Here is a 25,289-nt window from a genome sequence, read left to right on the forward strand (position 1 = left end):
AAGAAATAAAAATGTATGGAGAGACCGGAGAGAACGCTTCGGTTTCAACACCAAAGGCACTCCCCAGACAGCGTGCGCTTTATTTGAATATCCCCTAAATGTGAATTCGAATGGATTGATGTGAGTGATTAGTCAATTGTAAAGGTTGATGATTTAAATGTAATCATCCGAACTCCACATAAATACTCTCTCAGACTCATTCAAAGTAGTTAACAATAATTGATAACATTTTCCTCGTCTTTATTTTGTTTACATTGTGGTTAGTGATGAGTAAGAGAGTTGTAAAAAATTCCCTTTGAATTTTTTTTTATAAGAATCTGCGATAATTTGTGTTTAGTCGAATGTATCATCTTCATGAAAACGATCCAAATGCTTAATTACTCAATCATCATTACCTAATAAATCCATATCAGTCCGGTATTCTATTACTTTACAATTCTATCTTTGTACGTTTTTTTTTTCTTCTTTTCTCTCGAATTTTATACACAAATCAAAACAAAATGTTAGTAAACAATTATGATCAAAAGATCACCCGCAAAGTTTCGAGCTCATACGAAAGGCATATAGTTAATTTACCGACAACAGAAGAGAAAAAAATAACCACAGAAAAACAGCTTGATTTCAAAATAGAAAAGCTTTTCATCTTAAAAGTCTCACACTGTTATCGAAGCTGTAATTTCGTAATGCGATTGAAACCATTTTCATATCGTAAATGAAATGTTTGAAAACTTTTCGAATTTTGACTTAGTTTACGTGATAGAAATGATAATCAGAAATTGTTATTATAGAATTGTTGAATGCTGTTGCTTTGCATTTTAAAATGTTGCATTCGTCCAATCAACATTACGATACACAATTAACATTCATTTAATCTTTTATAATTTCAATTTTATTTTATTCATTATTTTGTAACCACTGGCGTTGCTTGTTGGAAATGGTTGAAAGACTTACATATCATTTTTTTCACTCACTTTGACGTTGAAGTTCACTACACTTCTGTTTTAGATATAAAACTCGAATCCATGTAATACCTGAAGTGATTAAAAGTTAACGAAAAGCACAGCAATTCCAAATTAATCACAATAAACAAGTTCGGCAAAGAAAAAAAAATCGGTAAAAATTTCTCTTGCTATACAATGACGTTGTGAAGAAAATAAAAGACCAAAAAAGTAAAGTAAAAATTTATATGTTCCCTCTGCACACGTGTGTATATATATCTATATCATACCAACATATAAATACCTAACGTAATGGCATATAAAATAGGGCCTTATCTTAATTAACTTTGAATTTTATATGAAAAGTATTTTGCCGGCAGTTTGGTGGTATGCAACACTACACATCGGAGTCGCAGGTATAGAGTGCATGTAGCAAATATATGTATATATATATGTCATATATGCGCTCTCATATATGTATATTCTGATATGCAGATGTATTATAACTTACGGCACCGTTTCTCTCTGGCTTCATGAGGAAATTTTTTCGAAACGAGAAAAAAAAAGTACAAAAAATAATAAGTAACTTTTGTGCATATAAAGTGTGTACTCTAGAATATTGAGATAATGCCCGAGTACACCATCAAGAAGAGTTCATGTTTTTAAAGGTACCACAATATAATACACAAAAGCCGAACGCGTATTTACCTTACAAAACGCCACACAGCCACAAGATGAAAATGAATCAAAGAACATTAAAATGAGATAATTTTAAGGACAATGTACAGGATTTTAGTTTTTGGATTAGAATGTTTTGTAATCTTTTGCAATAAATTCAGCGTACCCATATAGAGGGTTTATTGCACTCGTTTTCATGATAATAGTATAAATACGCGCGATTGCATTTATATTTATTGTGTAGCCGTTCTCAAAGGAAATAGATTGATTGTGAGTGGAGTGCGTTTTAAGCGAGACTGTGAATAATGATGGCGACAGACTGACAATGGCTTTGAAATGTACTTCACTAATTTAAATACGTCAAGAACTTCATTTTTAGTTATGTGAATGGATAAACGAAACGTTGTTGTTAAATCAATGAAAATGAGTAGAGGAAATGATTTTGTTGGATGAGGCATAAGAAGTGGAAAAGAAATGATTTTGGTGAATGAATGGGGTCAGTGGTCACTTGTATCTGCGATTTAAAAAAAAAATTCACCATTTTTTTGCAGTTAGTACTCGGTGTTTCTTCAATACCACTACTAAAAGTCAATGTCCAATTTCTTAACGTGTCTTTACAGTTTACAGTTCTTTCCAACCATTAAAATATATAGTAGATCCATTGCTTAATCGCTTCAAATTGATGAAATTATTACCAGCCTTGTAAAGCATATCAAAGATCAACTCTCACATGCACACACAAACAGATACACTCATACAAATTACCTATTAATATCGCCAGCCGATTAAATATTTTCCTTCCAATTATGCAGCTGATGATATCTCATTGATTAAATAATAAAAAAAAAAAACTTATTTTATTCTAGATCTTACATATAGTTGTACAGCATCTCATCCGTGCATTACACAGTCTGTTAACTGATATTTTTCCGCGTAAAGTCAACGGAAAACTAAGAAATAATGCTGTAATTCCAGTTATTTGATACAAAATCACTTGAAATAAACAGATCTCATAGTACAGCATTAGACAGTTGGACTTTTGTTCTGTGTGTTCCAGCAAGCCAACATATAAACACATTCGACATAGAGGTCTTTACTGTGGTTGTCGCATATAACATTCATTATGATGTTGTTTGTTTGCTGTAGCGGCATTTGGAGATAATAATATTACGTTTCTGCACGATTCATTTACAGAGAGCTAAGAGTCTCGCTGAATAAAAAAAAAACGAAGAAGAAAGAATGAATGACTTACTTGTTGTAAATGCTCTTATGTGTGGAAAATATAACGTTTATGTCGATGGACGTGAGAACACGTTGTTCGGATAGTGACTCTGATGTGGTTTTGCATTTTGAAGAATATGTTGTTCTTTTTGGTTTGTAATAGTTTCTTCAGGCGAAAAAGAGATTCAGGCCATGCCGTTACTCATTATTCACAACGTCACAACTCATTTGAAATATTTGCCACAACAGTGATGACTATCATCGATAAAAATCCGAGTCTCATTAATTGGATCCGTTTCCACCAACAACCACAATCGTATCGATATTAATTTGACATTGGGGTACCATAAGTGTTTGTCGGCTCACAACTCAATTTACCATTCAGCTTACAAAGTCAAGCACTAATGTAATTTTTCCTTGTTGGGGCATTTGCTAGTTTAATTGGTGGAATGTTTTTAATATCCAATCCAGTCCTAAATGGCTTGCTAAATGTTAACTTTAATATTTAAAAATAAATTGCAATTTTTTATGGCTTCACTGCCATAAAACAGTTATCACATAATAGCGATAATAACATAAATATCATACCTCAACGGACATTGTTTCCCGCTTGTAAGATTTTTCCATTTTCCACCTCAATAACAGCATCGTTTTTTCTTCCTCTGAAATGCATCGCCAATCATCAAATGTACATAACATATTTACGTACAGTAAAGAAATATACAAAATATAAATAAAAATAAAACGGTTAAACGCAACCGTAAAAATTTATCACTTGAAAGAATTAAACCATCCATGGTTAGCTTTTATTTTATGTACGGATACGTATACACAACACACTGGGTTAGAGACAGATTCTTTTTCGAAACGCACCATTCCTCTTGATTCATTCAATATGTCAACTACGAAAACAACCAAAGACCCATTTATTATTATGTTTATTGATAATCAAAGATAGACAACGGTGCAATAAAAATAAAACTCAACATTGCAAAAAAATGTAATGGCATTTTTCTGATAATATTTTCTGCGTTGTGTAATAAAAAATGGTCGTTTTTGATGGCATTTCGGTGTCATGTTTTTAAGTGTTTTTAATTAGGGATGGGATTCTTTTATTTTTAGAAAAGTGTCTTCAATAATGAAAAAAAATGACTCTAAACCGTGATAAAGAATGACTGATTTCAGTGACACTTTTGTTTTGATAAATTTTTAATTTACTGAAAGCTTGGAGCAAAAATTAATTTAGAACAACGCACAGTGCTTTGATTTAGATATATTAAAATACCGACATCTGTTACACATCCTTTAAAAGGTTACTGAAACACGACTGAAAATCAATGCTTACACGTCTCAACTCGAACATCAACTATGCCTAACAGATAGCGTTGCTTACTCAAGCTATTCGGTAATTAATTCAGGAATCTCTTGATATTTACTGACAAATTAGCGTTTTAAAAATTATCATTTTTTAAAGCCAATTTTTTGACATTTATATGGATTTTTGACATAATATAAGTTGAGAAATAACCTCTAATGGAGTTACTGTACACTCATTTTAAATGTGTGGTTTGATTGGCAATTTTTGGCCTTTCGCCCGTTCTATACATTATATACATATGTCCTGAATATGTGCTCTACACGGCGGGGCAAACGCCATGTGTTGTCATCTCTCTGAAAGCAATATAGACCCAGTGCGAGGCACTCAAGTACATTAGGGTAGTTTGTAGTATAAGGGGCCAGGTAAGTTGTGTATATAGCGGATATGTGACTTTCTCTACCGTTTCATTACCGCCTGAACCGATTCATTATTTTTTCACCAATACACTCTCATCTTATACAATAAAATAAATTGATGAAAACAATAGCAGATTTGCAATTGGTACTATTTTATAGAAGAAATAATAAACGATCACTTGAGTTGAGTGTTCTGTATAAATCTGTTGTATTAAGCGAAACAAAAACGAGCAGTTAATTAAACATTTATTTTATTTATTAACATTGGCAATCGCAATATAAAAAAAAATATTATGAAAATTCCATGCAGTCAAACAATGTACCTAATTTGTATTTTATTTCTTTTATTTTCAGATGGTGAGTTACTTCATTATAAGTTTTGTTCTAACGATCAGCGGTTCGATTAAACATTTCTCATAAAAAAAATATTGAAAAAAGGAGAACTTAGTTTTTATTAAAATATTAATGGTTTTTGGTGAGTTTGATTTAAATTATTAATGGATTTTTAAAGTTTTTTTTCTCTCTCTCTCTTTCTTCAACTAAAACATTGACCCGAATGATTCAACTGCATCAGATATTTGAAGAAATCAACGTTTATAATTTTTTTTAAATAAAAATACTTTAATAAAGTAAGTAGCAAGCAGGTTGTCTTGAGAGAGATACGATCGCGCATAACATAATATTTTAAAATATTACGAGCCACAACGGAAGGGTCAAGAGGCCGATTTTTTAATTTACGAAAATATTGATTGATAGGCGTATCGATGAATATTAATTGAACCAGGGTTGGCACTGAAAGCATTCGGGATATTTTATCAGTTTTTTTTACAAAGTGAACATTTTCGTCGCTTTAGTTTTTACAAACCCTGAGTAAACAAAAAAAAACTAAGAAAAGGAACGATGGACCAGCCATAATCAACAATCAAAAAATAACGTCATCAGAAAGTAAAAAAAAATCTTTATCGGTTCTTTCGTGTGTATACTTAAAAAGTATCCGGTAAAAAAGGAGCCGCTCTCGCTACTGAGACGTACGTGATTGATACGCCTTCGTTTTGATGAAGCTTTCGATTTATAAAACCATAAAATTTGCCCTAATATATACATATCCAACATAATAACTTATATTATTCAACAAATTAATATCTTTAAACGTTAATCATCAGTTAGGTTATGATGATAACAGAAAGAAAAAAGAAAATACAGAAGTTTCATGTGAGGACCGATCCTTCAGAAAGTACGTGCAGATTGGTAATTAGTGACGCCATAAATATGACTTCTTTTTCGCTGTCAAAAGCAATCAGTGCACTATCGCGTCCGTACACTCGTTACTACATAAATATTTTATCGATAACGGCCTGGTAAAATACTTGAAAAGAATGTTTAAAAATCGGTATAGAGTGTAAAAAAAAATTAAATCATTGAACATCAATTAAATTGTCATAATAAAATTGTAGAAATTTTAGAATATTATTGAGCTCGAGTGAGCGCTGAAAATACCTTTTTTATTAACATCGGCGATTTATTAAGAATCATTATCTAAAATTGAAAAATCCATATGAGAAAACGGTTTTTTTTTCTTGCAGTTTTGCAATAAAATTAAACAAAACGACCAAAAAGAACATAAAAGTTGCTGCCTGTGCAAAATGTATTCAAAAATCTTTTAAAGAACAAAAAAAACTCGATAGCCAAGATAATAAAATACGAATTTTTTAATTATTTTTATTTTATTACACGATCATACCGAAACTGAAACGAATCTATTTTCTTCGTCTTCAAGTTACAAACAAGAAGCTTAAATTGTGCATGCATATGTGTATATAGATATATTGTGCATTTGCAGAGTATTATAATGGTGCAAAAGAAGTACATTTTAACACACAGAAGCATAACACGTAATTAGCATATAGATTGTTTTTCAGCACAAATAAAAAAAAATTAAAAGAAAAATAAAATTATGGAAAAATAAAACTTGAAGAGTATATTTTCGTATATTTGCATACAAAATGCTCGTTGGTATAGCTGTTGTTGTTTTTTTTTTTTGCTCTACGTTGCCTTTACGTTTTTATATGATGCATTTATGTAGGTAAACAAGCCAGGGCTGAATGTTCAAATGTTCGTATATAATAGGTTTTTATGAGAAGAGCAAAAAAAAACAACACACTCACAACATTGGATTTTCTAAACGTACATTTTAAAATGGGCAGCACCACGGTAATTTGAATATTTTTTTTTGTCGGTTTCTTTTCCGCAAATGGTGAATTGTTTTTGAATTAGACTTTATTAAAATAATTTCAAGAAAAATGGGGATAATATGAATACATTTTCTCATAAATAATCAACTTCCTCGGATTTGTATGATTTTATCGAAAGTAAAAGCTGCTGGTAAATTTGCGTTGTCGTACGATAAAGACCATGGCCTATTTTTGAAATTCAACTAGAGTGAATTCTATCAGATCTATTAGCCGGTTACGCGAGCGTCTAACATTTTACTTAAATTAGTACATGCATTCATCTTGCATTTAATTGATGTGGTCCATTTTTCTATTACAATCGATAAGTCTTATTAGACATTTTTTTAGAATCAGGCGTCAAGCTTAAATAAATACCTCAGGCTATAATATTTTCTCATTCATGAGTCTGCATTTCCAAACCAATCCAAATCATTGTATTTTCTACGATCCCTCCAATTCTAAATAATTTTCAAGGTCGACTACTGATTTGTTCTACAATTTGATGGTTACATCGTTTTTGACTTCCGCCAGTTTACCATCAATTAAGGGCTATAATTTATAGCTGGCCGAAAACTTTTCGGTTCGTCGGGCGAAAGACCAGGGCAATGTACATTGTAGAAGTTGTCGAACAATCAGCAATCGTCTGTACAAAATTGTCTAAAACTATCACCAGACGGCCCCTAAAAATCATACGGTTCTATTTTCTTTCCCCAAGAAAGCAAGAATTGTTTTAAGAATCGATTGTTGTCCACTTCCTTTTCAAGACCCCACACTCTTACTCGCTCGCTCAAAAAATCATTTTCATAATTCCTTTGATTTGTACGGATCGTGCTTTCCATTCTAAATAATTTTGTATTAGAATGATTAGAGTGAAATAAATACTCCTACACAAAATTCGCATAACAAATACCATCACATGTTAAAAAGTCAATATATGTATGAAGTGAAGAAAAGTCTGTAGGAGAAGAAAAAAAAATTCTGCAATTCACTTCGGAAAAACAGCAATTTTTAACTCTGTTCCATTTCGATGCGGTTACACATCTTTTACATTCAAATCACATGCGTACTCACTTAGGGATAGGGACTTCTTCAAGGCAAATAGATTACGTGGAAAATACGTCTTTTCGATATTTTCTTTTATTTTTTTTTTTATTATCGGTTCAAGGATAGAGATAATATAATGAATGGTGGATGAGAAGTGAATAAAGAAGGTTTAGGACTACTTTGCTATTGCAGTCACGTACATGAAAGAACGCTATTAGAAGAAGATCAACTGTTTTGGTAAATATTGCAATTACGTTGTACATTTTTCGGAGTAAATCTTTGTATATTTTCAAAACCAGTTGGTATACCAATTGTTCGAATCAAAATTAATTTGACGATTTGTGTGAACCAAACAATTTACTAACGTAAAATCGAATAAGAAACTTATAGGAAAAGTCTGACGGAAAAATCGATAACCCAATTGTTGTGTTTTTACGTTGCACACCTTTCTCCATAAATTCTCTCTCCATCTCTCTACCCAACATCGTATTATCCTCTCTCCGGGGTCACATTTTAACACCAAACTGTAGTCTCATATGTTAAATGCAAAATGTATTTTGTATGACATCAAATGACAGTGACAACCAGCTGTTTTTACTTGGGTTACGTCACACATAAATAAGTATGTCTCATGGCTGTCAAAAGCAAACCATCAATGTCTATATATAATAATAGCCTCTGCATGATAATAATAAAACAAGTTCACCGATCTTTCGTACTCGAATAAATATATAAACAAACAACACACCAGTTCCCTGTCAACCTTAATAATATTGATGGTTTTGGATATTATGTTTTGTATAAAATATGACAAACTGTGTGTAGACATAGTCAGTTTATGTGTGTATCATACTTGGAGTAGGCATGTTGGATATATGTAGATGATGATAATGATACCTGCCATAATGCTGTCAAAAATTTATTGTCTCATGCAATGGGACCATGACCTATATTTTGGTACAAAAAAAAAATTGTAACATCAATGTCAAAACTTGCATGAATATTATATATAGTAAATGACAGATATGTTTGCCTTTTCACCAGTTAAAGTATTGTATAGAAATTAATGGGTTACATTGCATGATTATTGAGCAGTGATGACTGTATCATGTATCATTGTAGTAAGCGAATTGGTTAGATTAGATAGTCCTGCGGACTGGGATCAGTGCATTATGTTGCTTTCGCTACATGTTGCTAATTCGATCCTCGCTTCATTGTTTGCGAAAGGTCATTGAACCCGAAATGTAGTTCAGCGGGTGATGTATCTTCGAAGGTTTTTTCTTAAATTCAATTGGCTGATGTTTCAAGTTCAAGTTCCATATTCAGTTGAATAGTGTTTTGTTAAAAACAATTTGGTCTGATCGTTATACATCAGATGTCTGAATATAATGCAATGCAGTGTTCTATGTTTTAACCGTTCCTCCATCATTTGATTGGCTCACTCAAAATATTGCATAAAAGCTAACAACTCCCAGCAGCATTGAATTAGTACAAAATTTTATTTTGTCGGTCTGCAACAAATTTTTGAACAGTTTATCCACTCATTCATATTAATGAATTCATAACCAAACGATTTTATTTCCCTTTTTTTTGGAATATGGCAAGTATTTTGGATACTCAGTTAGTAGAAAAGGAAGGAAAAAAAAAACAATTGTATGGTTTGATAAATTTCAGGGGATGCTGTTGTACGCATAAAATATTTCAGTATTCTAAACGTGACCCGCTTCATGATGGGAGGGTGCATTATTTATGATATTCTATTACATTAGTTGTCCCTGAAATTCCAGAACATTTTGTGCATTACCATTTTCAATGCAATATAATACGAGAGCATAATTGTGCTACCGTTTCGTATTATCCGACATGCTTTTTAACGGATGGAAGCCCTAAACGAAGCAATGAAGTATTCAATGTTTTGCAAAATTTATCATCGAATCTATTACTGGCGCTTCTCTTCAGATCCAACTGATAAATTGTTTAACAGACAATCCAAAATCGTCAGAGAGTTGAGCAACGTCATCTGTTAACATCTCTCTGAAAATCGTACTTTAGCCGTATTTATCCATTCTAAAACAGACATTTTTCATTTACATCATACATTGCAACTCGTCTTCATCGTCGTTCAGTTTTAAATTCAAATATTGGATTTGTCGTAGAGACAATTCACCACTTCTGCTTAGATGGTAAAGACAATGGAGATTTAAACTTCTTGTAATGTCGTCGAAAGAAAATATTGAAAGAATGGAAGAAAAAAAAACGCGAATATGACTCATAAATATTCTGCATCCATATATCGTTAAATTTAAATTGGTTTTCTTTTATTATTGTAAGGTGTAATAATTTGGTATAATAAATAAGTAAGACATCATCATATATATGGGCAAAAGAATTCATAGCTTAAGGGATGTGCGAAAGTAATTTTAATATCGAGACTACGACCGAAGCGCAATAATTTCAGTTTTTAGAGCACTAATTAGAACACCTTCAAATCACATATCTATATATTGTTATGTGCATATTGTTGATGCGGATTTCGTTTGTAACTCGCCTGCGAATAATTAATTCATGAAAAAAATAATTGGATTACTAAGTTGCGCAGAAACATGCTCTCTGTTTTACTATCGCTAACTGAATCTGTACATTTATTAGGTTTTAGTTTAGTTCAAACGGTTTTCAATTTAATGCAAAGAAAAAGTAAATCTTCTTATTCATAATTTATTACATTTATTAAACAATGCAAAAATGATGAATTTTTTTTTTGTTTGTTGGAAAAACTGCTACACACGCACATAATTAAAAATAATGATAAACAAACTCTTCAAATTCCATTATTTTCAAGATAAAAATCTTTCTCTCTTTTTTTATATAATTTAAAATCATATCAAATTATCATACATGCATTTATTTAATTTAATTAAATTCTTTTGTTATGGTGTTTGGTATTAAGTTTCACATTTTAATAATTTTTATTGAAGTTCTTGTGTATTATATATGTTATATATATCTCTGTAACTTGGATTTTTCGTATTACAACTTTTTTTTTCACTGCTCCTTAATGCTCTTCTACATGAAAAGAATAAAAAAGAATAAAGAATTTGCAAATTTCAGGCGTGGATGAGTATACCGAGTTTGTTGTGTACGATTTTTTTTTTATCATCTTGAAAAATATTTATAATAATTTAATTTCTTAGAAGAATTTTTTCAATTTTACGCAACCACAGGTTTTCGGTATTTTGATAAAAAAAAAAATTTAATCGAGATACAGAATTCAGTGTATACATACATACGAACAATGTTTCTCAGACGATAGTAGTTGAGTTGACTTTTTTTCCTCTTAATTTTCTCAAACCGTATTCACGTGACGGTATTTTAAGGATTTATTCATTTGACGAAGTGACTTTTCGCCCCCCAGTGGATCCATACTTCGTTCGTTCGTCATCGGCTACCATCAGAGTATAGTGAATTCGGTAATAAAATTCAGAAATTGCCAATCAGAAAATATAGTCGACTTAACAGATTATTCGTCTCATTTCAATTTTATTTGACAGAAGGTGGTTAAGCACTAACGGCTTGGTGGATATATTTTTGGAGATGCTAGTCAAACTGATAAACTATCAGCGAAAACTCAGATTTAAAAATAAAATCTGCTTCGCAAGCGATAACAATCGTTAAATCTGCTACTTCTTTTGATGAAAACAGTTACCACAGATCTATACAAAACATTATACTTCATTAGTTTTAGCACATTTTGCTATAAAATACAACCCTGGCTAGAAGTCATAACCTTTATTTGTTGTCGTTCTCGCTAATAGATGAGCAGCAGTGTCTATTCGGTTATGATCAACATCATTCAAGCACATTGCATGGTTTCTGTTTTTTTCTCCAAATTTCAACATTTTATGGGCCAATAGTGTTTCCTGGGGAGCGAATAAAATCTCTAATTGGACTACATACATCGGAAGGTGCATAGCAGCGCCTAGCACTTCCATTAATTTTGTACAACAAATTCCAGTTTATTATAAAGAGTACACATTTCAATTAGCAGCACTTCATTGGTGAACTTGGCAGTATTGCTAAAATTACAAATATATAGAATTGACGATGTAGAAATTTATGACACAAGATTGAGGCCGGTCACGAAAATCATGTACTGACTATCTTTGAAATATGAGTGTATATAATACGCTGAAGAACTATCACTTATGAACAATTACCAATCAATATCTAGTAACAAATTTTCAATAATAAATCTCTGCAACCTCGCCATACACAAAAAAAAACAGATTCAAAGCAGGTTACCATTACCATTTTCTTAGTTTCTTGTTATGTCGTGAGAATTCTTGAAAATACCATTTCGATACTTTCAACGAATTTTTTTTTAGATGAAGTCAAATCACGTTCCAACCGAAATTATTTATTATGTTAATTGAAAAATTCCCGCATTTAAATATATTTTTTTCTGTGTGTTGTAGTCAAAATATACTTTTACTTTCAATCACACACTCAGCACAATAAATAAACACACATAAAACAAAAATCAAAATATCATCACACTCCACGAATTTAACGACCGTGTATTTATTTAAATACGAAAAAAAATGTCGCATCTCTTGTCTGTCATTCATTTTGAATAAAAAAAAATAAAATAAAATATAAAACCGAAAAAAAAAATTGAAGCAAAATGTTTGTTTGACGGTCAAGGTCAATCGCCTACATACTCGATTTCGATTTTGTATTCTTGTTTTGCACTAAATAAAAAAAGAAATGTTTATTTCATATGGGAACTTGTTAATGAGGTACCTAAAGTTTCAATCAATAAATTTATTTTCTCGATGGTTGATCTGAACTTGCAACTATTTTATTGGGAGTTCATTGGATTTAACGTGACGTTCAGAGACGGCAATCATTCATCGATATAGATTCTGGCACTTTATAAAAACTGTAAAGGTGATTCACACAAAATCTATTACTTCATAAGTTAAGACATAGATGTTGCTATAAAAGCTCAAATAGGTAATTGCTTATTTTTATCATCGATGTTGACAACAGATGGAAAAGGCTACGGTTTATGCTATGTTGGATAAAATATACCATTTTCTTGGAGAGCCTTTAAAAGATACGTTCATTTTTAGATATAGCAGGTGTACTGTCACCTATTTTCCTGTATGCCCTTAACTAGAACGATAATATCAGTAACAACTCATTTACTTTTACAATGAAATGTCGTGATACGGTGGAGTGGAGATATTGGTAGCGACGGTATCTCTAAAATAGTCATGATTATATACAATTTGACGGCAATAAAATGCAACCGCATGCAATGCAATTTCTAATAAAAAATCACGTTTATAATTTGCTGGAAACAGTCATTAATCAAGTCATAAATTGTTGTACACACCACTAATACTAATTGAAAATTACATATATTCTTACGACGAAACCGCAGCCTACCTATTTGCTTGCCTCAACCTAATATTCCTGCCACAAACTAATCTTACACCTTCATTCAACCCATCAAGAGAGGCCCCCATCATACGATTACATTATTGCATATTGGTATAGAATATTTGATTCGTAAAGAATTAATCATTTGCATAGTCAATTAGATTTGAATGTTTTCGAAACCATATAAATATCAAAAGAGGATTACAATTTTTGAACCGTCTGTATAGACATCAATTTGAAGCCCTATTCAATTGAACGTGTTATGTAAATTGTGTGATTAAATAAGTGAAATGATGTGTTTTTAAATGTGTTAGATTTAGCCGTATAGCGTTGATACAAGTGATGTCCATTTTTTTTTAATTTACCTGGATTGCTAAAATTTTCGACTCGGAAAATTATTATTTCAATGAAATAAATGCCAATGAAAAGAGGGTTGGTTTGGAAGCCATCAAATTTATGTTGTTCGAACAACAGCTATCGCTATACATTTCCACGCTAAATCAATTACCTTTGAGTCAATTTCATTTTCGTTATGGAAATTCAATCGATATGAAATCATCAAAAGAGCATTATATTAATTCGCAGAGACCAGTTTGCGAGTCAATTCGCCTTGTGCCAAAGCAAATGATTATGATCAATACAGAAAAATGTAATTCTGGAATAAGATCTTCTTAACGGTGGTATCCTAAGCACCACTTAGGCACTTCAGAATAGTGATTTGCTGAGAAAGACGATTGGTGTGCAAACTTGAACAAATACTGAAAAAGAAATAAGAAGAAAACGATAACATACTTACGACGGCACAGAAAATACCATTTACTGAAGCAAAAAAGTATAAATAAAAATTGGATTTCATTCAATTTTTTATAGTACCATCCATAACACATTTAGCATGTCCGCACATGCATTCAGTTTGAAAAGGTCCTCACATAACAACTGCAACAGAACCATTATTTCAATTTAACTTGTTAAACATTTTCCAACTAAGTTTATATTGCTAGTGGACAATAAGTAGCTATACTCGTCCAGTTTATATAGCATATAAAAGCCTTTTAGCGCTTACACATTTTAATCGAGGTTACATGGAGACATGTGAGGTAGGACAGTGTTGTTTTGCTGAAAACTATCATACAACCATTTATATACACCGAGTTTAAATGAATATATTGATGTTCCTAAAGTTAACTAGTCTTGTAACTGGCTTTCAAACACTCAGTTTTGGTCGATAAATGGGTCAACGGAATGACCTCTTACACAATTTTGTCTAGCCCGTTTTGTTTACACTACTTTGGTCAAAGTGAATGAGGTCGAACTGACTGTTTTTATAGTACTACTGACAGCCATTCGTTGTTTTTGTTGGAAGGTCAATCGGTAACTGCTCTTATGGAACAATATTATTGCGATTATGTTTCACAGTTTGTTTCAGCTAGATTTTCAGTTGAGAACACACATCTGCAAATCTGATTTGTTAGAATTTAGATGTTCGTTTGGTCCATCGATGTGCTTCGGCAAGGGATGGAATGTTAAAGTTTTACAATTTTCAATTGAAAATGTCTTTATTAGGTGAATGCAACCAATCAAAAAACGAACGAAATTTTTCCAATAAAAACGAAAAGATTTCATAAACAATTTCCGTGTCTAATGGATATAACTTGACCTAACCTCAATTAATATGGAATTGCACTTTAATCTGCCGGGGGAGGATAATCAATCATATTTCATATATAAATTATGAGCTCTTCGATTCCCTCATAATTGAGCTTATATATAATGTGGAAGGTGCATGTGGAATACAAGGAATGTATAAATAAAATTGTTGGAATTGAAAGAAAAACTGTATTGGAAAAAGTGTGTTTAATTCGATAATCGTAAGGTAAATTGAATCAACTCAAACTCCCCTGCTCACATTTACGTTATTATTGTTTCGTTTTTCTATACACTTTTTTTTGCTTCTTATTTATATATGGCCATATGAATATATATATATATATATACCAAGTATGAGAAGTATAATACCTACGAACCATTTCGTGCACTACTTTCATGAATTACTTATTATACACTTATTATATTAATGGAATGTGTTAACCTTTTTCTGTATCTATTTGGACTTTAATATTACATATTGCGAAACGGTATCGCATTAGATGTGGGTAAGGAGAAAATTGGATAATTTCTATTAAGTTGTTGCGCGTACAGAAGAGGAAAAAAAAGAACATGAGTGGTTTCGATAAATGCTCAAACAAAATGTTGAGTAAAAATAATGTGATGGATTCATGTCATTTTGTTTTCATTTCTTGCGAAAATATATGCCATAAATTTCAACCAATTCGATTCGTATATGTGATGCTTGTCGGTTCTTTACATTTTGTAAAAACATTTTTTTGTATTTCCATTTTGGAGTGGAAATAGACTCATAGACTTCGAACACCAAAAAAAAAAAATTATTAATAATGAAATGAATATAAAATGTATGTATACGCATATAGTAATAAACTCCTAGCCAAGCGAAAGAGAGTTGAACATAATAAAGAAAAAAAAAATTGAACTGAAATCCTCAAATATAATATTCAAAATGACATTTTGGCATTCTATTTCCAGTCTCATTTTAAATAATATGAATAAATAGTTTCCCAATATAGCTTCCAGACACGAAATTCTCATTATAACTAGCTACTATTGTTATCTTTCTGTACATAATGTATTAGACTTTTATATTATTGAACCCGAAAAGAAATTCGGTATTCAATGTGGCAAACAATATACACATAGAACCGCACATGTACCTATAAATATATCAAAATGTGCTTTATTTCGCAAAAAGGTTTAAAAAAAATGAAATCGGAAAAACAGCCAACGAAGAAATAAGCACATATACAAACCGGTTGTGAGATGAAAAGAATTCCAAAAAAAAGCGAAAAAAGAAAATGAAAATAGGTAGCTACATAAGCTTTTCGACACAAACAAAAAAAAAGAAGAACTGAAATCATCTTAGTTTTCGGATTCGTGATGCTGAGCGACTGCGCTATGTACAAACCAATCGCATAAAGCCACCCCATTAACTACCTCATACTCAATATCATCTTATTTCTGGTATGCCCTCTTTTTCATATCTTTCTCTGTGTACATTATGTTGTATATACGAGTATCACTCTACACACGAAGAGAGTAGCTCCATAGAATTTCCACATACCACCCCACATAGTAGTCTATGTATTTTGTTTGTATGTCCCCCCAAATAGCATTCATTCATCCATATACAGTACATCATACATACATGAGTAGAGGTACAACAACGTTAGAATATAATTTCTACATTTTCAAGGAATAAATGGAATAGATACGAACACTAAGGTTGATAGCATACTTGACTTAGCTTCAGAATGTGTTTTTTTTTTTGTCTTCTTTCGTATTTACTGAAATGTTCAAATGTGTGCATGAAATTTGTCACGCCATCTTGACGCAGAGCATCACAACACGTCTGATTTGCTATCAGCGATCACAATAACAAAAAAAAGTTTTTGGATAACAAAAAAATTCCTTTTTTTAACCGAAATTGGAGCAATAGCAATGTGAAAAGCGTCTGCTTCAATAAATTTGTGATTAACATAGATTATCCTCCGAGTTTCCTCAATTAAAGTAGACAAACCCAGATGTAAAAATGAACATAATTTTTAACATAACATTATGATGATTACTCGTCATCTTCCACACCGACCATCCTCGACCGAATCCGGAAAAAAAGAACCAACAACAACAAAATAATTAAAATCGTACATTTTGAGCATAATTTTGGTTGAAGCTAACACAAATGTATTTTTAATCTACCCAAATACTGGCTGGTGTTTCTCGTTTTTAACATTCAGTACTCGAAAATAAGATCGACAAAAAAAGCAATTTGGGTAGAGATGTTGGCATTACAATTCTTTTTTTTCCTCTACCAAACTTTTAATAAAATGAAACTTTCCTTTCTCTTGTCTATATGATTCCGGCGATATATTTTCAAGTCGGAAAATTATTACTCCGAGTTTTATGTCTGGTATAGTCATGATTTTGTAGCACTAAAAAAAAAACGCAACAGGCTCAATTTAAACGCTGTTGTGTGCTGCCATTATTTGGGGGAAGTTATAGCTTTTACGGCTGTTTAAAATGGCCGACTATCCAGTCAAGGTTAACGTTCCAAACAGCATGTAAAGCTATTTACTTGGACGATTTTTGGAGTTTAAATTTTATGAGAGGAAACGTTTGGTTTAATTGAAATAATGTGGGATGTGAGTGAGAGACACAGCGTGCTTTGGGGATGTTGTTTTCAACGCATAAACATTTCGTCATTTAGCCGTATACGGAAATGGTATTATTTGTTTCCATTTTACTCTTCATGATCCATTCCACGGTTATCGTGATGAATTGGAATCGGTTTTAAGATTCAATAATATGTATTTATACGATGAACGGGATAGTGTCGATTTGATATTAATGATCGAAATAAATCAATCAAAATTTAAACTCAACCTACATGGAAGTCATATGGCTAAAGTCCGTGTTGCCACTGTAATAAGAAAAAATTAAACCAAATCATCATTTGCACATAATTCTAAATTAATTGACCCAATTTCTAAGCTTGTCGATAAAGCTGATTATAAACACATATAGACCTCCGACCATATATTGGTACCTATATGTCCATAACACGTTTTATTAATCGTGATAATATTTTAATAAAATGTTTACTTACCGCACATTAAGAACAGCATATCACAAATCTAATATTCAAAGTTTTTTTTTTACTTCTCTTTTTCGTTTTTGACAAACCGCAATTTAATAAAGCATTTGCTCCAGTAAAATGGTTTTTAAATCGCCCACACACCAATATATAACAAAGAAAATTATTTATAAACAGAGCATGACATTATTTATATAAAAGTCAATTAGGAACTATAAAAAAGTGACTAATAATTTTAATATTATACAAATACCAATTAATAATCTTAATCCATTAAGACTTGACTTTGGAAAATGTATATATGGCAGATGATGATTGGAAAACGTGCAATTCGAGTTGTAAAATGCCGTATGAAAATATGTTTAGTTTATGTAGTAAAAATGTGGATTGTTGAATTAAGCGGGAGGGGAAAAAATACACGTTCTATAGTCACATGGATCATTGAACGTTTTCGTTTTACAATTTATTTTGCATTGAGAAAACTTTAAATGCTAACAATGTTTATAATGCAAGAATCACGAAAAATTTAGACGTTTTTTTTGCTATTCTCAGGAAAGCCTAACATTTTTTTTAGTAAAATGCAATTTAGATTTCCAATTATTTTGATTGATGTTAATGGCGGCGGTATCCACTTTATATTCATATAATCAGAAATTAATTTAGTTACCAGTATCACGTCTGTCACGTATAAACATTTTCCGAATCACAATTTCAAACTCTGAGACGACATAATCCATCGTTTAATTGAATTTGGAATAAGGAAATTAGATTGGAAATAATGACATTCTGGCCAACATTTTCGATACTTTATAGATCTTTGCATAAGGGTAATTGGATAGATTACCTCTATGACTTGTTCCTCTAAAAGAAAAAAAAAATTGAGCGAAAAACGTATGAAAAATGAAGAATCGTTCTTGTGTAAAGAGTATCGATCCGAGGCGAAGCCGAAGGAGGTCTAAGTAAATGTACGATATGTCAGAGAAGTGAGAAAACTTTGGCTTTGCCCCTGGGGTAGAATGCTCGCTCATCTGTATGGTATATCATGTTGTGTGGGTCCAGTGCCTATTTTTGAAATTTTTGAAAAATAGGCTCTGTGTGGATCGTATTGATCTACTTCGTCAAAGTTTGAGAAATTTCTCCTATGCAAAAACAGCGTTTAGCAGGTGCTCAGTCTAATTCAATGATTTACTGAATCGTCACTTTTCTGTATGATAACGTTGACCGTATTTCTCTCCTTATCTGTCGAATGGTAGACAAGGAGGAATGTTGTGTAACTAGAGGTTGAATGGTAGACAAGGAGGAATGTTGTGTAACTAGTTAAAGTTATACATTTTTGACGGTACTAGATCTTCATTGGATGCTTGAACGTAAAATTGATCAAGATAATTAACTTTTCGTTGACTAATTGAATACAATATAATATGACTAATGCCCGTCCAATTAAATTGTAACATATTAACGAACCGACTGGAATGAAATCATAAATAGAACAAATTTTCAAAGCTAGATTGTCTGACCGTGTTTATAACGAATAATATTTATACAAAAAATTTCCCTCTCTGATCATAATTTAAATCGAGTCATTGAATTTATCCTCTCATGAACTAATATCAACTTTTATTTGTCATTACATTCAGTCCAGTCGTGGAATTACGGGTTATATCTTGCAGTTAAAACGATTATTTTACATATTTTAAATGTAGTTTCTGTTCAATCAATACACATTTAATTTTGCATTTAATTAATAAAATAAACAACAATTTGATTTTAATTTGCATTGACTATATTCAACGATTAATGCAATTTTAATGTTATTTGCTGTTATTAATCCTATATGGCATTATAATGCATAACACAACGGTCAAAATTTATTGTCAAATTTGAGTATTGTACGCATGTTTTCAAAATAATATTTTCAACCAAAACAACGAAACGAAAACGAAAAAAAAGATCGAAATAAATAAATTTGCCCTTGCGGAATAATTTAAAGCCGTCAGCAGCTCAATGGTATTCAACATGTCTTTGTCTTATTAAATATTTTTCTGATGTGTTATTTGCATAAGTTTTACTTTAATGTGTCATTAAATTAATTAAAGCAATTTATTATGAGAAGTGTATTGTTAATAGAAATTGGTCAGAGTAGAGTTCATGATATTAATAGTGTGATGTCTACTTTAATTGTATAGTTTCCATTAAGTTAATTGGTGCTGAGGAATCGAGAATTTCAGATATAGGATTTTTCATTATGCTCTTATAACTACAGTTCCATTTCATCTAATTTTACATTCTCTTATGGCGAAAAAGTATTAATCTTTACCGACCAACATGATTACTCTTAATTTTTTTTAATACATGATGTCGAGAACGGTCTACTCAGTGATCCATAAAACATTTTCATACTCATCATTCAATGATAATTCTAAAAGTACTGACAATTAGGCATTTATTTCGATCGAAAAAATCTTAGTTTGAAAGGAGGCTGTTTAATTTCATCGACAACACAATATAAAAAACAACTGGTTACATTGGATCCATTTACATTAGCACCCTTAAACCTATTTTTTCATATTTACTTGGTGTGTGATATATCGCAACATCGGTCAATACACCCAGCCATTAAGGCCGGGAGAATGAATAAGACAACCTCTAATAGAGAGATCGTAAGCAGAACGGCAAAATTACAGTGGAGAGAATATTTATTTAATCGTCCACTTCAAACGATAAAACACAACCGAAATCAGAAATGATAAGTCCTTTGCACCCTACTCAGTCAACACAAATGTTAAAGCAAAAATGGTCTGAAACATTCAAATAAAATACTGACTTGAACCAATTAACCCGTCTCATATTTCGGAAAACATAAAACTTGTGAAAGCCATTCAAAAAATTAACCTTGAAAACAATAACCAACAAGAGACTATCAACAACACCCAAAAATATTATACAATTTTCACTATAAATCCCAAGTACCGAACATAAAATGTGTAATTCAATTACATAGTCATTCATACACTATCTGTTTAAATACAAAATGATATCAAAAACATTTAGTATAATTTTATGATATCCCTTAGTTGATGTCACATCATCACATAAAATGGTAAATGTGTCGGTGGGGCCCCAAAAAACTTATCCCATCTCATCAAACAACTTTGTCTTTATTTATACGTAAATGTTGCCGTCATACGTATAATACGCAACGCGCCCATAGCACACCGATCCTCTGTCTCACATAGATGCCTCTATATTTATACAAAATAAGGGTGTCATTCAGCTCATTCTTTTTCCTGCGAAAAGCTCAAAATAATGTTTCAGATGTACAACAAAGATATGTCCTTTATTGTATGTGGAAACACGTTTATAGCCTCAGACACAAAAACCTCTTTCGAGAATGGAAAAGCTCTCCAGACATACATATATGTCCCAAACAACAAAAGATGATAATGTTATGACGTCATAAAAATCTATTTCTTTTTTCAAGCACCCTGTTTGTACTACTCGGTGTATACACATACAAATTTTTTTTTTCTCCAAAGGTTCGCGCGCCACACAGTACATTTTATACTCGTGTATATAATATTATACACACAATTTCAACTCACACACAATGGTGGCAACAAAACGACTCATTTTGCGGGGGTAATTGTAAAATTGCAGAACCAGGCAACCCCCATCTTTATTTTGATGGGGTCGTTATGGTGCTGATAAAAGATCTGTATTGGCAATAAAACCGTCAAGAGTGTCATCCATGGCTGGTGTATATAAATATTTTCTTCTCAATGGATTTGTATCAAGATATGTAACAAATGAATCGAGTATTTTATGAAAATGTTTATACTTTGCTGTAATAATGATATTCCTGAACATGCGAGGTGGAATCAAGAGTTGATGTGATAGACTGACGAAAATTACGCGTAAAATTAGATATTTTTATAGACTTTTATTGTGTCACTTTATGGAATATGATAACGGAATTTTTGTGAAGGGAATTCTACAGGTGATTTTTTTTATACATCGAATTTATGGCACTTTGGGAATAATTATTTGAAATGTGCTCGATGCTCGGATGTACACTGTCGTACACACTGTTATCTGTTATAGTTTTACAAATTTTTTCTTTGTTTTAATTTATTAACAATTGACATAAATATCTCAAAAAACTCATTAAGATATTAACCGAAGCAAGTGCAACGTGATTGATATGTTTCAAATCGAACAACTCTGTTCCCTTGCCATACATTAATAAATCTCAACTGTATTACCGCGTATACACACCCGCTCAAGAAAATGTTAACTAATCCACTAATAATAAAAAGAACTAATAAAAAAGCTTCTGTAAAACCAATAAAAAAATTCTTAATATAGCTCCAGCATATCGTTTAAGCCTAATTCGTACAGACAGCATTACGAAATAAATCAATCGCGACATAATAAACACAGGTTCCGCCATCAAAAATGTGCGCCATGCGACGATTGGTGTGTAATTCTAAAAAAAGTTTGTTCCACAAAATATGTGTATATATATGCATACACGACACGACACACACACACTCACTCAGACACGATTTGATTTATTTATAATTAATCTTTCACATTGTTATTTATTTAAATTTACAACCCGATTAAAATCAATTTTATTAGAATTTATTTCCCATAAACCGAAATTACATTGATGGATAATAAGTTATGCCGTGCAAACTTTCAAATATTTTGTTTTTTAAAAAGTTATGTCAACAGTGTGAAAGAAAATAAAAGTTGAGGAGAGGAACGAATAAAAAAAATTATTTGGTATTCTAATCAGTTTCGGCTTAAAGTTATTGTTAAATAAACTGTCATTTTATGTCTTGTACGTGACAACTTTTCTTTTAATTTTTTTTTTGTGTTGATGTTATAAAGATCGTTCCATTTACGTTATTTACGTTGAAATTTAGTGAGTAGAAGAAAATTAACGTAAATCTTTAGTGTTTATTTTGTAAAAATTAAGCATCACTTTATTCAACATTAATCTAATCGGTTGCCTGACATTTACGAAACTTATGATGAAAAGATGAAGCGGTGACAATCACATCGCAGTACTTTTTCATACTGTACCTACTTCTGTAGTAAAAGTAGCTTATATCCAGCGAACTTTAACTAACTATTCGTCTCTTTTTTTATCTCGAAAATTACTTAATTAAACTTTTCAATTTTCAACGAACCTAATTTAAGTCTTCGAAAATGTTAATTCTATACTGTAGAAACATACCACGAATCCAAAACATTTCCGTTCCATAGAACTGTATTTTGTACATGTTCTGTGTTCTGGAGCTTTATTAGACAGTTCATGACAAGCGACACTAGCCGGAGGGAAAATTATTATTTTAGGGAAATATGATGATGCTGAACAGTATTTATATAACAAATCAAAAAAGACGAAGAAAAATTGAGGAAATTTTCAGATTTTAGTAGAATGTTTAAAATGGATTGTTGGGAAACTCTAATTACTACTTTTGGAGTACTGGTGAAGAAAAATAAGAAGTCACAATTACAATTCGATTTTATTTATTCATTCCACAGTGTGGAATGTGGGATCCACATGTTTTACCGATGTTACGACATGTATTCAGAATGCACGTGGATTTCGCATGTGGAAAAAATAACATCAGTTAGGTTGCAACGGTTGAAAATGTAACTTCTCTATTTCCGCCCACTTTCCAACGTTCGACATAACAACAACAACCCATTTTTTGCCCATTTTACCCTAAAGCTTTCCACACATTTCGTTTATACCAACTCATTGTCTCGGTAGAAAACGAACAGTGCCACAAAATCATCTGGCAGAGCGTATTGAATTCAATATCTGGCAGATAACTGTTAATCCCAAAAAGCGAGTGAATAATATGATTGCTCAGCATAATTACAAAACGTGCAACGAATCGAATTTGAGGTCCTTTAACCTCCAACACAACAATGTGTGTACACAATTACAATTTGGTATTAAATCGGTTTCCAATTTATTCGATTACTTAGCATTATTATTCGATTTATTTATTTTTTTTAAATATATATTATATATATTGATCACTGCCATCTTATCTTATCGTATAAGTAGTATGCTTTCATGCAATAAATTAGAATTACACACCAGTGAAAACTTGTTCCAATTTATAAAATAAATATTCTCAACAAAAATAAATAAATTTTTGATGTATTTTTATCCATTTTGTCGGAAAGTTGAAGCTAAAAATGTTCTTATATGTTCAATGTTTATAAAATGTTAAACATTAACAGTGAAAATAAATAAAACATTGTTTTTGATTGTTATGAAGAAGATGCCGATCATGAAAGTTTGATGAATTTCATATATAACTTATATCTATAAAATAAGACAAAACGACAAAAAGAAAAGAAAAAAAAACTTTTGCCTTCATTTTTGTCCTCATCTTCACTCATGTTTTATATAAATAAATTTAATATTTTTGTTTAAATATACAATTTACGTGGATGTATCCAAGTTTAGTTGTTCCAATTTTTCTTTCTTTCGTTTCTTTCATGATTTTTTTTCTCCTCTTCTTGTGTGTAGAGTATCATTTAGTATGAAAAAAAAGTTTTATTTTTGGACAGATCTTTTAACGTCATATTCAATTAAAATAAATATGTAAAATACCACAGTGAAGTTAAAAATTGTCACCCACACAAAATATGTTTGAACTATTTCAACGAAAATATTTGTCAATTTAAAATTATTTAAACTGTCGTCAAACAAATCCAGTATGTCTGCACAAGAAAAGGAAAGATGAGAGATTAAAAAAATCAGTTTAAAATGTTTTAAGAATTACACAAAAAAAAACCAAAGAAATTACCAGAATTCTCTTCTTCTTTTTTTGTCAAGCGCGATCTATTTAAGCAATCCAAGTAACAATATTATATTCCATAAATACATTCTTTCGTGAATGGTGTTGTGCAGCCGAAATCATAAAATTTAATTAAATTAATAACATGCAGCATGGTTCTTCTCTTTTTCAATTTTCAAATTCGTATCAATTTCGTTGTGTGTCGAATTTGAAATATATTTATTGAATTAAATTTTCCAATATTTATACACATTGCAGTTTCGATATGAACAAAATGTCATTTGCGGTTAGTTTCCCGATATTTGATATGCACAAACCTATTTTGGCACTTTGAATTGCATCGAATATTCGATGCAATTCAAAGTGCCAGAAAATAGGTTTGTGCATATCAAATATCGGGAAACTAACCGCAAATGACATTTTGTTCATATCGAAACTGCAA

At 31.3% G+C, this 25,289-nt stretch overlaps 1 protein-coding gene across 4 annotated transcripts in view; it reads left to right on the top strand.

The window, feature by feature from the left end:
• LOC119067858 (homeobox protein homothorax) overlaps nucleotides 1-25,289 on the top strand; it is a 264,173-nt gene that overhangs the window by 108,391 nt on the left and 130,493 nt on the right. Inside the window, exon 8 of one of the 4 annotated variants that reach the window (XM_037171098.1) lies at nucleotides 4,926-6,787. The exons of the other annotated variants lie outside the window; for them this stretch is intronic. Within the exon in view, the coding sequence (XP_037026993.1) occupies nucleotides 4,926-4,978 (53 nt within the window). The 3' untranslated portion in view covers nucleotides 4,979-6,787. Of the gene's footprint in view, nucleotides 1-4,925; nucleotides 6,788-25,289 lie in introns of those variants that run through there. 4 annotated transcript variants of the gene reach the window in all.

The sequence above is a fragment of the Bradysia coprophila genome (genome assembly GCF_014529535.1).
Source record: "Bradysia coprophila strain Holo2 chromosome X unlocalized genomic scaffold, BU_Bcop_v1 contig_130, whole genome shotgun sequence".
NCBI classification, from domain to species: domain Eukaryota; kingdom Metazoa; phylum Arthropoda; class Insecta; order Diptera; family Sciaridae; genus Bradysia; species Bradysia coprophila.